Source organism: Phalacrocorax carbo, chromosome 10 (genome assembly GCF_963921805.1).
Source record: "Phalacrocorax carbo chromosome 10, bPhaCar2.1, whole genome shotgun sequence".
NCBI classification, from domain to species: domain Eukaryota; kingdom Metazoa; phylum Chordata; class Aves; order Suliformes; family Phalacrocoracidae; genus Phalacrocorax; species Phalacrocorax carbo.
The window spans coordinates 17,007,003-17,022,191 of record NC_087522.1 but is presented as its reverse complement, the minus strand read 5'-3'; the positions used below and the strand labels follow the sequence as shown (position 1 = coordinate 17,022,191).

The 15,189-nt window shown below is 51.5% G+C and overlaps 2 protein-coding genes across 2 annotated transcripts; one reads left to right on the top strand and one right to left on the bottom strand.

Moving 5' to 3' along the window:
- Nucleotides 1-798: 798 nt before the first annotated feature.
- Nucleotides 799-8,979, bottom strand: INTS15 (integrator complex subunit 15). The gene is made up of 6 exons (XM_064462057.1): nucleotides 8,718-8,979; nucleotides 7,996-8,217; nucleotides 6,570-6,735; nucleotides 4,132-4,659; nucleotides 2,218-2,257; nucleotides 799-1,594 (listed from the first exon to the last, which is right to left on the bottom strand). Exons 1-6 carry the CDS (start codon nucleotides 8,907-8,909, stop codon nucleotides 1,387-1,389), a joined length of 1,356 nt encoding a protein of 451 aa, XP_064318127.1. The 5' UTR covers nucleotides 8,910-8,979; the 3' UTR covers nucleotides 799-1,386.
- Nucleotides 8,980-11,621: 2,642 nt separating this feature from the next.
- LOC104047721 (deoxyribonuclease-1) lies at nucleotides 11,622-14,947 on the top strand. Its single transcript, XM_009508066.2, has 8 exons — nucleotides 11,622-11,768; nucleotides 12,460-12,548; nucleotides 12,716-12,799; nucleotides 12,940-13,055; nucleotides 13,874-13,986; nucleotides 14,295-14,452; nucleotides 14,530-14,626; nucleotides 14,894-14,947. The coding sequence occupies exons 1-8, from the start codon at nucleotides 11,622-11,624 to the stop codon at nucleotides 14,945-14,947; spliced, it is 858 nt and encodes a 285-aa protein (XP_009506361.2).
- Nucleotides 14,948-15,189: the final 242 nt, after the last annotated feature.

Sequence of the window (15,189 nt, the reverse complement as noted above, 5' to 3'; positions counted from 1 at the left end):
TGCTACACTACAAAGGGCGCCAGGGTGACCCATCACACTACCAGGGCTTGATGACAATAACTCCGATCCTGAAGTTAAGGTTTTTAAGGGTTTTTCCTTATCGTTGAAGCGCTACAAAATGAAATAAGGTAGGATATTTCCGTTGGAAAGGACCTACAATGATCATCTAGTCCAACTACCTGACACTTCAGGACTGACCAAAAGTCACAGCTTATTATTATTTACCTTCCCTTTCCAGAGGAGTTTCCTTCTCAGCTGTTTCATTCAAATCAGATTCTCACAGCTTCCATCTAATCTGTCCCCTTTTTGCAACCAGCATGCAACCAGGTAACCACAGCCACCCCATCTCAGATGACGACAACAGCCATGGAGCTCTTTATAATAAAGTCACTAACATACAAAAAGGACACTTCTTTTTGTTGCTTTTTCACTCAGCAAAGGGGACTCAGAGCATCACGGCACAACAACAGAGAACAACTTGACTAAAAGGGCTAGACAGCATGTTTAACAGCAAGTTATGCCACCCTTCCTGGGATACTGCCGCACCCGCCTGCGCCTCACTCAGAGCCAGCCAGCATACTGCAGCCAGCCTTCAGGCAGTTTTCCAGCTAGCATTAATTAAATGCACCAGATCTCACCCCAAAGTTTCATGAATCACTGGTTAAGGTATGCAAAGAGGGCATTTCCCCAGCCTGGAGGATGATGGGTCACTGCCGCCACAAAGGGGGTTCGTTCCTTCCCTTGCACAGGCCTAAGGAGTTGGACCTTCTAATCGCTGTTTGAAAGAAAGCAGCAGAATTATTTTATGCTTCTTAAATTGTTTCCTTTAATAGGAAGTGCTGCTTTACTCTACGTTGTGCTTCTGAAACAAACATTTGTGTTCCAAAAATATACAGTGTACACATACTCTGTAGCTATAGATACAAACATTTACAAAGAAACAAGCAGGCTGGAGTGGACTAGCTTGAAAAAACCTCACGTCTTTCTTTCTGGCCCTCCTAGAGCAAGACTATTGGGGCTCACCATGCTGGAAACAGATCAGGATTACTGAAAAAAATGTGATTGAGAAATATCACACGCTTGGTGACGATACTGAACAATGCGGAACAAAAAAAATTCCACATGCTGCAGAGGTTTGGAGTTTCTGTTGCCTCTTCCCACCCCCTCTTTTTGTCCCTATGATCTGCCTTAGCATCTGCATCCCGCATCCAAATCAACTGCAGCCTACCCATCTGTGTCTTCTCTGCTGCTGAAGGATGGATCCCTCATGGGAGCATTGCTCAGCTTTACACCAAAGAGGGAAATGTGGTTCCCGAGACATTTGGTTTCATCTGCAAGGCTTCCTCAAGCTAAAGGAAACTGGGTACACTCTACAGTCTTAGTGTTTTAGCGAATAGGTCGGTATGGGAATGTCATTCCTGGTATAAACGTTTGTACAGGGTGAGCTGGGAGCGCTGGGTGAGCCGGGAGCGCAGGATGCGCGGCATGCGCGGGGTAGCCCAGAGGAGGAGTATGGATATGAGGATAAAATCCTGGTGGCAGAGCTCCATGGGTCGGTTGCTGTACTGGACCTGAAATCACCAGCTGGAGCAGGCTGTGGAGAGAAAGTCAAACAGGAGTGAGGATTATTTGGAGAAGGCTTTTGTCATGGCTCTCCCCAGCCCACAAGGGCCTGGTTCTAAGACAATTCATAACCAACAGACAGCGCTGCTGGCAGACAAGAGGACAGTGACCCAATTATGCTCTTTATAGTTTCCAGCAGACTCTTTTTTCTTTCTTTTTTCTTTTTCCTCCTTTTTTTCCTTTTTTTTTTTTTTAAAAAACTTGGTTGCTCTTTGCAAAGAGGCAAGAAGCAAAGTGCAGCTAAGCTTAGGGTCAGGTAAAACAAGTAGGGAGTTGGGGATGGGACAATGTTGGGGCAGGTTCCACACTATAGTTTCATTTACCCCTTCTGTACATCAGTTCTAACAGGCTGGGCAAGATCATCTATATGGTGGGAGCCACTGAAGTCTCCTTCAGTCAAGAGTCCACCTTGCAAGGGAAGAAATAGCCAGCACTGTTTGCCACGTTTATCCTTGCACTACACTGTGTGTAATTAAAGGCTGACTTCCAGAAAGTAAACACAATTTTTTAGAGGAGATTTTTGTCTCAGCAGCCCTCAAGTGTGTGTCTTGGAATACGCATTAAAACCAATACAGCTGTGGAAAGGTCTCTTACTTGTTATGCGGTAGCCTGGAGCACACAGTTCTCAAGTCATCTGAAAGAGGACAGAAGACATAACAATAAGGATAAAGCAGCAATTAGAGTAATTTTCCTCTCCACTCTCCTTTCTAGGAGATGAGATTACTGAAAAAAGCTCCAGTCATCAACAGATCCAGAATCCCTATCTCGGGCCAAAAACTTCCATAGGAGCGAAAATGTTTCTCCATCTCACCAGTCATGACTGCATCTTTTTGCACTTGAAACTTTATTGTATGTTCAACAGTTAACCTGTGCTGCCATATTGGAAATACGGCTTCATTTCAAAGCAGACCAAGCCTTAGGTATAGAATTTGCATTATCGATATACTATCAAGAAGTAACTAAGACATAGGAAATACAAGGTATGACTCTGCTCGCTGAATTTATGGTGAGAAAGGCACCAGGTCAAAGCAAGGCAAAGCTTATCCAATACCTATTGGGTTTGGGTTTTTGTTTGTTGGTTTTTTTTTGTTTTTTTTTTTTTTTTTTTTTTTTTTTAAACAGTGCTAGTGTAAAGAAAGGGTTGAGTGTTGTGAGGTTTTTTTTCTTTCCTTTTTTTCCTGGGGTCTATTAACTAAAATTTGCACATTTTTTTATATCTTGATGTCTTTTCCAGAACATTTCTTCATAATATCTGTAAGCCTAACTCCTTCGTGACCTGTACCCATCTCTTCCTTGGTCCCATGCAAGGATTACTGCTTTCAGCTGGTTTTCAGTTATTGATGAACAGTTTGTATTTGCCTCTCCAAAGCAGAATAGCTAGAACCAAGGCATTTAACAACATACCCTATTGCTAGAGTCCTTTCAGGAATAGCTTGAGAACAAACTCCTCGCCTTTGTAGGTAAATGCACCCCCAAAACACTGAAATAACTGGTATTTCGGCAGCTACTTATATGGAATTACTTTCCACTTCTACAGTAAAAGCAAGTGCTCAGGATGTACAAGGTGAAGAGCAAGGAAAACCACAGCCAAAATAAGCCACCAATTAAAAAAACCTCTACCCTTCTGCCTGTTTTTATTACACTCAGAGCTACTTTATGAAACGTTAGAAAGAATAACATTGACATTTGACCAGCAGCACTGGTTCACCCAGGGCAAAAGCCTCAGGCACCTGCTTAGGCAGAGACCGCTCTCCACAGCCAGGGGCTGCACTAACTGCCAGGGCTCTGGGGAGCTTTGAGCCTTCTGGTCACACCAAGAATCACCTGTTTTCAAAAGAATGTGTCAGCAAAACAGTATGTCCAGCTGACCCTGTGCTGTGTTAAGGCACTTGCCTTTTTCATCTCTGCAGATCTTTTGGAAAGAACTGGTTTTGGCAAGAGGAAAGCCACATTAGCAGGCTTCATTACTAAGTTTAACTGAATTAATGCACACTGTAATGGGTTTCGCTACAGGAGAGCCAAAGGCCCAGAAGTTGCAGATAAGCAGTTTTTGTTTGCTTTTCAAATTTGTTGTCTAGCACACCCAACTCCATGGTTTATCTACTTCATGGTCTCTCCTCCAGCAGGCAAACTCAGAGAAGCCATACCAAAACACAATTAAACAGTGCTTTTTAAATAGCTACAAGCAATCCTGAGGGGGTCAGATTTGTCACCATGCTGGACACCCAAATGGAACTCCCTTGTGCACACTGCAAGGTAGAAGATGAATTCTCCAGCTCTTCAAAGGAACGCACCAGTCACCTGCAACAGTGATCTCTCCCCTTTCTTACTCCCCGGTTATTTTTCCTGAAGTGTTTCCTGCACTATCACTTCCTAAGAGCAGCAAACTACTAATTCTGCTGTGAACATGTTGATCTTTACTCTCCCAAAAAACCCTCTTACAACATCCACACACTGGAGGAAAAGAACCCCATGCCAGGGTCTCTGCCAGCCCCACTGACAACTTACCCCTAGTGCACAGGAGCGCTCCCGATGCCATGGCCACTTGCAAAGCCTGAGCCAGTCTGTCTAGAGCCAGTTCAATCTCTTTGGATGCATTGAGAGGATTGAGTTCATCAGATAGTCTGTTAATTTCCTCAACAAGAGGAACCACATGGTCAAAGGGTACTAGCCCCAGCCGCCCATAAAGGTTCTTCTCCGTTAAATGCCCCTGAAGCATCATAAGAACCTGCAGGACACTTAGATGCAGTTTTGAATACAGCTGATGGCAATCTCTGTCTTCTCCTGAAGTCAAGTCCTTGGCAATTTTGCTGGGAGGGTGTCCATTCGAGAGAGAAGCTTTCTTCTTCCTTTTATAAGCCAAGGGGGCCTTCACGCACCAACGGATCAGTCCAGTCAGCGGCGTGAGCTCTAAAAACCCTATTGGCAGGTTGGCTGCAATAGGAGTGTTTAGAAAGGTGATGAGGATCAAGCGGGGATCTTCAAAGATCCAGGAAACAATCAACTCGAGCAGATCTGAAGGAGGGATGAGGTCATCTGAAGATAGGAAAGATATTATTGAGTAAGCTGAGCCTTGCACTGGAGCACGGGACAGCAATCTTTAATTAATCTCTTGCACACACCCTTCCCGCACCGTCACAACTATAATTTCAAGACCTCCCCAACTCTGCTGTTTCTTTCAAGACACCAGAGGTAGGTGCTCGTTTGTCCCAGGGAAGACACAACCATGTTTCTCTCAACTTCACCTTCTCCACCACCAAACGCCAACATTTATCCCCTTTCCCAGCAAAGCTTCTTCTGTTGTTTTCTTCTCTCCCACCCATCATCTGCTCACTTTTCTCTAAACTCAGTCTCAATTTATCCCTTGCCACAGAGAACTGAGTTCTCTAAACTCAGTCTCCATTTATCCCTTGCCTGTAAAACAGGCAAGGAAAAATGCGTTGGCACTTTTTTCTCTTCACCTCAATCATCCAACTTATTTCCTTTAAGACTAACCTAAACAAGAATGTCTTGTGGAAAAACTTAACGTAACAACAGGGCCACGTGACAGGTAAAGGATTATAAGATTATGTAAAGCTTCAAGTAAGAAGTGAAAGGTGGTCATGAACTGCAGCTTGACTACAGACAAGAGAAACATTGACTTCACAGGAATTGTGCCTCAGCCTGTCACAGGGACAGGCTACTGGAGTAAGCAACGTACTTTCATTGCGAGTTGTGTACAGTGTCAACACAGGGCTCGGCAAAGAACTAGATAGTCAGGTCTTTTGTACCTGAAATGACCTACAGGACAAATCACCTGGACTACAGACTTACTAATGTGCAGTGGATACCGAATCAGTATTTTCCAGTTTTTAAGCTTTTCTGAGACCTCTGAGGATCACAGATACTGATATTGCTGTTTGTGTGATCTACTCCTGTCCTCAGGACATGGTGGAGAGACTGCCCAGTTATAGATCACACTTTGCAGAGCAAGCTTCCTTGTGTCACCAATAACATCTCAAATAAACTAAGGAATGAAAAAAATTGCTTCCTGTAACTCATGTTATTTCCTTTCTGACATGTCTTTTCATTAGTTTGATGAACTTCCAAGTGGTTTCACAAAACAGATACAAAATACTGAGGAAGACTACGCTATGAGCTCTACCAAAAACTTTTTTAAAAAAAAGTCTAAGCCTGCGCATCTCTCTCAGTAATGCCAAGCTGCTTATTTGGAGAAGACCATGCAAAACATTTCCTTTATCAATAACAAATAGTATCTGCTTTTTTGGATTATATGTGATGTTGGTTTTTAGTGTATGGTTGCTCCCTAGTCTACCATGAGCGCTCTGTCTCTCTCGCTGAGTAAAGGCAAATCAATCTTATTTTAGACACCTACATGTTTCTAGTGCCTGGGCAACCACCACCTGAGACAGGTCACATCACTAGCTGGTCACACATACAGTTAAAGAGCACACTGGAGGTATGCTGCTGATTGCGTTTCTCATCACTGCTCAACAGAAATCCTGCTCCAGCTTGCAAACATTCAGGTGTGTTTCTCCCCTTTTTGGAAGAAATCGGACTGACAAGCAGCCCTGAGTCTATCTGCTGGGTAGGTGACACACAATAGGGAGGTCCAGTTGGAAAGCAGACGAGCTTTCACTCCTAGAGCTGCTCAGTCAATAAGATCCCTGTGTCCTTTGCCCTCTGCAGAGGACACTGCCCTTTGTGTCAGGCGATACCTGGCTGCCTCTCCAGCAAAGACTCTCCCTTCAGCCACCGTGTGGTTATTTTTATTCTCACCCTAGTGACAGATGAGGCAACAGCCACACACATCAGCTGCTTCTGGCAATAATTACATGGTAACAAGCATCTTTCAAATTTCAGCAGTTAATTTGCTTCCAACAGTTAATTTGTGTTGCATAATTCTCCATCTCTCACTTCCACAGACACAGCTTGGAAACACTTACCTGAAGAGAGGTCATAGAGTGCTGTGACCGATGTAATGAACTGGCAGCAGAAGCGAGGACTGGCACTGAATATCTGCTTCAGTGTCTGGATGGACCCTGGCACCAAGTTGCAGTAGTCATCCACCAAGGCTCGGGCTAGCCTCACACAGTACACAGCAGGGGTTCGCTGCAGGGGTGTGGGACAGCACACAAGGAGGAGTGGATTAAACCCAATCACAGAAAGTTCTACAGAGCTGACTTCAAAGTTTACATTGCTCAAGGTCTGCCTGCCACCTCACCCAGCTGCTTTGCTGTTTCAACTTTCCCAAAATTAAACTACACTTCCTCTCTCTCTTTGCGTATCAAAGATTCACTTAGAAATAAAATTACTATGTCATAATACTAAAATAGATGGTGATATCTTCTGTTTACGATATCTGCAATTTAAAATTAAAGCCTTTTACATGAGTATCTTTATCTAGAAGGAATTTTTTTTTCTACTTCAGCAACATAGTTCTGTAGTTCAACTAGTTCAGTACCAGAAAAACTAGTCCAGTAACCTGCCAGTTACGCTTGACATTTTTAATGTGGAATAAATCTGTGCAATCCTCACATTACTTCAGAGCTGTGACCTGCAAAAAACTACACCTTCTTCCACTATCCAGGTTACATCCCCTCCTCCCCTACCAAGGCTCACTAGCTGGCAGAAGAGGGACCCCACAGAAACTGTACCCATCTGCCTCCTTCCCTCCCAGCACAGCCTTTCTGCTCTTTCCCTTCTGTAAAGCAAGTGACTTCCACACATCCCACAAAGGCAGCGGGAACAAAGACACACCTTCAAGGCCTACAGCGGGAAATCTCAATGGGAAAGGAGGAGATACAGCCTATCCCTGACATACTGTATGCATGGATACAAATACCAAACACAGGTATTTTGTGTCCAAATCTCAAGAGGGAGGCTTGCCTCTTCTGCCATGCCCAAACTTGCACATGAGGGACAGTTTATTTTCCAAACTCCAGAGTTGGCTTCTCTGGGCAATGTGACCACAAACTGTCCTAGTTTTGTCCTGTGTCGGTCAAACTCTCCACTGATCCCTTTCAACATGCTGGGGTTGGGGTGGGGGGGTGGGGGTTTGTTGTGGAAATCAATAAAACTTTCACCCGCAATTAAAAAAAAAAAATTGTTCTGCCAGTGCAGTACACCAATAGATTGTCAAAAGCTCTACCTTCATGCTAGAGCAAAGGAATGGACACGAGCACAGACGTGGGGTGCATGCAGCCGCAGCAGCCAGCTCTTGTAGCATCTTAAACTGCCACGGAGGAGCAGCTGACTGCAATCGGCTGTTACCGCCTGCTAGGTGATGCTCTGCCTCAGCCCACCCATACTCATCACAGCACATTCCCTCACTCCTTCCCCAAGACTACCCTGCCTGTACAGAAACTGTACCTGCAGCCAGAAGGCAGCACATTCAAGAACTGGAACCCTGCACACAGCCACTGCCATGGAAACCAGCTTTCCTAGTAAAGCCATCCTGCTGTCATCTGCTTTGTTTCCTTGCGGGCTGAAGAGAGATGAGAAAATGATCTGCCGGACTGAATCCTTGGTTTGCTCTTGGAAATAATTGCACATGATCTCAAGGAGCTGAAGTTCCTGAAGTGAATTCAATCTCTGAAAGAAAACAAAAGCAAAGCTGCAAAATATGCTGGGGCTTTTGAAGAATCAAGAGCTGCTTTGGTGAAAGATGGGAACAGTAAAGGCTGAGAGCTTCCCTCAGGTGTTCGAAACTCAGACTTATGTACAGTACATATATTCAAGTCTCGTGAACCACTGCATTTACCTTTGTACACAGAAAAGCTCTCAGTTTTATGGTTGGATACCCAAGGCTGTCCTAGCAAGTGCTGCCCACGGACTGAAACCTATAGCAACAGTGGGGTGAAAAATATGTCCTTCCTCCCCAGATAAGAACGCTGAGGTGTCAGCTGGGCCCGGCAGCCGCAGGGCCCCAGGCCCGTGCCCCGCGCCCAGCCGCTGTGGTTTCATGTCACTGCTCTCCAGGAGGTCCCAGCCCACACCCAGCCATCCAAAAACCCCGGCACAGTTCAGCCCGCAGCCGCTCGGCCACCGGCCCCCCGGGACACCGCCAGGCCTCGCCCCGCCACCGGGCCCACCTTGGGCGGCGCGCCGCGCTCCTTGGGAACCTGGAAGAGGAACTCCTCCAGCAGCTCGGCCGGGCCCTTGTCGACCAGCGGCAGCGGGGCGCTCTGCAGCTGGCTGCTGAAGTAGATGTCCAGGTGGTACAGCACCTCCTTGGCGGCGCTCAGCGCGTCCCGCCGCAGCAGCGAGTGCCGAATGTCGCTCATGGCTGCGACCCCGCCGAGAACGGACCTTCCCCTTCCCCTTCCCCTTCCTCTTTCCCTTCTCCTTCTCCCCCCCTCCTCCTCCTCCTCCTCCTCCTCCTCCTCCTTCTGCTGCTGCCGCCGCCGCCGCCGACCCCCGGCCCGGCCCGGCCCGGCCCGGCCCTGCCCCGTTCGGCGCGGAGCCGCGCGGCCTCCCACAGCGGCGGAGGCGAAGAGCTGACGGACGCTATGGCAGCCCGCGCCGGACAAAAAGGGACCAGTAGCGCCCGCCGTCGGCAGCGCCCCCTAGCGGCCCCGTCCGCATACAACGAGGGAGGGGGGCGAGGAGGGGGGTTGAGCCGCAGTGGGGCTTGGGCGGGTGGGGGGCTGGCTCTGGGGGTCTTGGCCTGGGGGAAGCCGGGCCCTGGGGGGGTCGTGGGCTGGGGCAAGCTTGGCCCTGGGAGGGTCTTGGGCTGAGAGGGTCTAGGGCTGGGGGAAACCTGGCCCTGGGGCTGGCCTTTGGGGGACTCTTGGCCCAAAGGGGGTCTGACCCTGGGGTGGGGTGTCTTAGCCTGGGGGGGCATGGACCTGCGGCTGACCTGGGGAGCTGCAGCCCCGCTGGGGGGCGTTCTAGGCCCAGCCCTATCCCACTGTGGGGAGCAGGGTGCAAGCCCTGGCCCTGCTCTGGGGGTCTTGGCCCCATGGATGGGCTGGCAGGGCCCCCCCAGCGCCTGAGGAGCACCACACACTGCAGGGGCCTGGTGCAGCCCTCTTGGGAAACACGGCAGCTGCCTTTGGAGGCCAGGGAGCGCTGGGACATCAGCCAAAGCCACTGGGGCAGGGCTGGGTTGAGCTGTGGGAGCATGCAGGGTGGAGGTCTGCCTTTCCTGGCACCACAACGGTCCCCCCCAGGGTCAGGCACTGCGGCAGGAACTTGTTGTTTTTCAGGACTCCCAGCTCAGCTGCACACCTGAAGTCCAAAGCTGGTGGGGCCACACTGGACGCACTGGCTGCACTCAGCCCACCATCCCTGGCCCACTCACATGAAACCAGCTTGTTGGAAATGTGGGGTGCTGTATGAGAGCTGTTGGTGTTGGTGAAATAAACACTTTTGAAAAGAAATTGTAGCTGGTGATGGGTGAGGGCCACCAACGCCCCATATTGGGGAGCTGCTGTTCCCCACAGGTGGTCTCTGGGGTTCAGTTACACCGCACATCTCTTGTTGGCGTTTTGATTGATTCAGGCACATTCTCAGCCTTATCTGGGGCGGGAGGTGTTGGCACTGGTTGAAAGGGTTATTTTTTCCACTGAGCAGACCTTTATTTCTGTGAAAAATGTCACATGGAGCCTGCAGCCTCACACGCTCCTTGGCTGGATGACCACTTGGCATGGTGAGCATGTCCCTCCCCATAAATGCAGGTACAGCTCCTTCCCCTCCCAGAGACCTTGAACGACACACAAGGTAGGTCCTGCTCCCCTCTTCTCCCATGCCCCAGGAGCTTCTGCCTCCAACATCGCATTCCTCAGGTTGGCTTAATTTTGCTGAGATGCTCTCCGGGGGCTGAGCCTGGGCACAGCTCACGAGCGTCGCCCAGGATGGATATGGTTCTGTATAGGTGCCTCTGCCCAGGAGGCTGTGGAGGCTGTTGTGCCCCCTGGGAGTGGGGAGGACTTGCAGGACTTTGGGCAGTTCGTGGCATGAACAAATCATAACATTATCAAATCATGGCATTACCAAATAACTGCGTTGCCAACCAGAGGGACTGCAGCATTACAGATGGTAGCATTTGCAGGTGTAGCAAGGATGCAAGTGGGGAAAGGTGCGGATTTAACTAGAGCAGCTGGCCCAGAAGAAAAAGGAAGACTGGGGAGCAATCTGTTCCCTAGGTCGGGCTTTGGGTGTGCCGAATGTTGGGGTATTTGCTGGTCTTCTCAGCCTGTCTTATTGAGGCTCCTGGCAGGGACGGGTGCTCAGGGCATCTGGGCTTGGGCAGGGCTCAGATCCCATCCACTGGTGAAATATTACCCCAGGGAGCTGAGTGCCACAGGAAATACTTCCCAAATGCCTTTCGCTATGGGTGGAAGCTGCCGTGCTGCCTCGGTGAGAGGTCCCGGGAGACTCCAGCCTGGGTGAGGATGGGGCAGGGGCAGTGCTGGGGGACAGGGGGGAGAGAATACCCCAGGTAAGGATGCTCCAGGCAGGGAAGGAGGTGGGGAAGGGTACTGGGGGGGATCCATCCCTTGCTCTGTCCCAGCACTGCTGCTGTAGGGTCTTTTGGGTCTCCAGTGCAGACCCAGGGAGGGGTGAGAGAGGCACAAGCCAAGAGACCTTGGTGTCCTCAGCCACTGCTGCCCACCGTGGGCCAGGAGAGGTGTCCAGGCTGAGTGCAGTGAATGAGGAAGCAACTGCTCTGCGTCACCATGAAATGGCACTTGCTCCTTTGCCAGTGAATTATCCACTCTGGCCTCACGGGCAGTCTGGCCTCCCTCCAAGAGGGACAGGCAGGATAAGGCACCCCACGTGAGGCAGGGACAAGGTCTCAGCAGCCTAAGGCCAGAGCTGGATGGCTGGATAGGGGTTCACCATCCCTGGGTCCTGGTCCTTCAATGGAAAACAGATGCCTCCCAGTGAAATTGGTACAGCCAGTGGGAATACCCTGGTCACCCTTGTTGTCTGTGCAAAATCCCCCTCCCAGCCAGGGGGGCTGAGCCCATCCATGCCCCTCTGCATGCAGGATGGTGGCATCAAAGTTGGTGCTGTCACTGCTGGTTGTGGCTCTCCTGCTGCATATGGCCACCACGCTGAAGATCAGTGCCTTCAACATCAAGGCATTTGGGGACAGCAAGATGTCCAACCAGACTATCGCAGATATCATCGTCTCTGTGAGTGCTAGGGGAGAGGAACAGTCCTGGCCACTCTCTAGTCTCTGGGATGCAGCCAGCTTGGGGCAGTCAGATGCTAGCCTTCTGCAGGCATCTGTCCATCCATGCGTTCACCCATGCATCCACCCACCCATCAATCCACCTCTCCACACCCCTCCCATCCATCCACTTATGCCTCTGTTCATCCACCCATCCATGCCTCCATCCATGCCTCCATCCATGCCTCCATCCATGACTCCATCTTCCATGACTCCCTCCCTCCCTCTCTCCCTCCATCCATCCACACCTCCATCCATTCATCTATCCATCCATCCATGCCTCCATCCATCCATCCATTCATCTGCTCTTCCCCCATCACCATCTCCACCTTGGGCTGTGTCCCCTCTTGCCAGTCCCCAGCTGAGCATGGGTCATGCTTGGTGTTGCCCAGGTTCCTCACTCAGAGCAGCCTGTGAGCAAGGAGTTGCTGGGATGGTGGGTGGTAGACTGATGGGTGTCAGAGGGCACTGTGTCACCCCAGGGACCTTCCAAGCCAGAGGACACCAGCAGAGGAGCTCCCTCCCTGGCTCTTGAGTCCCTGCTGCCCCCCCATTGCCAGCCTGGGAGCATTCAGAGGCCAGCCCAGGCACCCATGGTGCCCCCGTGAGCAGCTCCTGGCCAGGGGCAAGCAGCTCTGAGCTTGTCCCCACAGATTCTGTCTGGGTACGACATCACCCTGGTGCAGGAGGTCCGGGATGCCGACCTGAGTGCTGTGAAGAAGCTCATGGACCAGCTCAACAGGTGACCCTGATAGCACAGGGTGGGGGGTGCCTGCAAATGGAATGCCAGGACAGATCCTGGATGGTGTCTTGCCATGCTGGAGCACCTCTGGCTCAGCTGGAGAGAGCCTGCTGGGTGCTAGGGAGCACTGGGAGCCTCCTCTCACCCTCTCTGAATCTCACTCTCAGGGCATCCATGCACCCATACAGCTTTTTGAACAGCATCCCCCTGGGTCAGAGCAGCTACAAGGAGCAATACCTCTTCATCTACAGGTAAGGGATGCCCCCAGGGTCCAGTGTCCCCTGTGTCACCCACTGTCACCCCCAGCAGCCCCTGAAGGGAGGTGGGTGCCTTTGAGGACCCTGACTGTGGCAGGAGCAGTGCCGGGGGCTGCCCCGCTCTCATCCCTCAGGTCGGACATGGTCTCTGTGCTGGGAAGCTACTACTATGATGACGGCTGTGAGTCCTGCGGGACTGATACCTTCAGCAGGGAGCCCTTCATTGTCAAGTTCTCTTCACCCACCACACGTGAGCAGAGTGGCACATAGCAGCACCTCGGCAAGAACTGGGGGCTGCCAGGACCTGGTACAGGGTCCCCTCCACATGGGGCTGAGTCCTGAGCTGTCTGCCAGGCAGGGAGTTGTACCCTGGAGCCCAAGTTCAGGGGCTCTGCTGGGGTACTTCACTGCTGTGGGGCCTTATTCCACCTGTGGGAGCTCAGGGGTCCTGGGTACCTGCCCAGCATGGCCAGCACTGCCAGCTGTTTCCCACCATGTGCCATCTCCCAGCATCTCCCATCTCCTCCCATTGCCTGTCATCTCCCACAGTGTGCTCTCTCCAGTTGCATGCCGTACCACATCTCCAGCTGTTTCCCATTGTGTCCCACATCCCATCTCCTGGTACCTCCCATCTTGTGCCATATCCTACCATCTGCTTCCTCCAGTTGCATGCCAACTCCCATCATGTACCATCTCCCATCACCTCCCATTTCTCATGTTGTGCCATCTTCTACCCCATGCCATCACCTCCAATTCCCTGGCACTCCCCAGGGTACACACACTCTCCCACCTCTCTCCCACCCCCATCTCCTTCCCAAAAAAGCAGTGGCTTGGAAAAAGTGTTGGGAAACAAGTAGCAAACGCCAAACCACGTACAGAGTAATCCAGCTCCCTGCTGAAAATTCCGGCCTGGAGAACAGGCAGACCACAAACACCAATGCAGCTTTTTCCTTCAGCAACTTTTCCCAGCCAGTAGCTGGGGTTTGGCCCAGGGTGTTCCCCTGGGGTTCCCGCTCCCTTCCTGGGTGCTGCACCCAAGCTGGGGGCTGATGGCCACCTGTCTGGCAGAGGTGGAGGAGTTTGTGCTGGTGCCCCTGCATGCTGAGCCCAGCAGCGCAGCAGAGGAGATCGACGCGCTCTACGATGTCTACACTGATGTCATCAACAAGTGGGCAACTAACGTAAGCTGTGGTGGGGAGCTTGGCTCCTCCCTGGGGCAGCCGGGCAGGTGTGGGTATGGCCACCACACATCCCAGTGGTCATCCTGGGATGGCCATATCCCATGGGAGACTTCTTGTACACATTGGGACAGGTACCACCCTGTCAATATCCAGGCAGGGAGCTGCTTTGTGGCTCTGCTGCCATTACTGGGGCTTGTCCCCCCATACTGGGGAGCCCCAAGAGGATTTCTTGCTGCCCGGTAAGATTTTAGGGAGCCCTTGGTGCCCCAAAAGGTCTGTGGGGAGGGAAACAACATGCTACCCCACAGAACATTCTTCTCCTGGGCGACTTCAACGCCGACTGCTCCTACGTGACCAGTGCCCAGTGGCCGTCCATCCGCCTGCGCTCCCTTGACGCCTGTGAGTGGCTCATCCCCGACAGTGCCGACACCACTGTCACCAACACCACCGACTGCGCCTATGACCGGTGGGTGCTGCAGCAGTGGCATGGGGCTGGCATGGAGGGAACTGGCAGGCACTAACACCCCCATGATGCCCTGGCAGCATCGTTGCCTGTGGCACCATGCTGCGCCAAGACATCAAGCCTGGCTCAGCCACCATCAACAACTTCCAGAAGACTTTCCACCTCCAGAGCAAGGATGTGAGTGAGGGGCTCGGGCACACAAGCCCACCAGCACTGTGATCCAACCCACTAGCCCTCCTGGGAGCACAGGTGGGCTCCCTGTTCCCCAGGGCACACCCAAGGGTGGCCTGACCCCAACCCCTGCACCAATGCAACCCCCCAGCCTGAGAATTTTGGGATATGCTTTACATTTCGGAGGTGGAGTGTTGGGGTCCCAGCCAGCTATGACAGTTATGGCAGGTCTGGATGAGCTCAGCCACCTCTCTGTTTTCCCCCCACGCCTAGGCTTTGGCTGTCAGCGACCATTTCCCAGTGGAGGTGACCCTGAAAGTCCGCTGAGCCTGTCCACATGCTGGTGGCTACCAGGACACCCTGGCATGCACCTTCATCCCTCATGGGAGCCCATGTTCCACCAGTGCCAGCCAATCTGCCTGCTGCCTCTGAAAGGAGCTGCTCTTTGGGGTCTTGTGGGAGTGGGATGCTCTCTGTTTCCATTAAAAAATGAGCCTTTTCCAGGCCTTGCAGCTCTGGAGGGAAGGTCCATTCAGCCCCCCCAGCAACCTCTCACTCTGGAGCCCCCC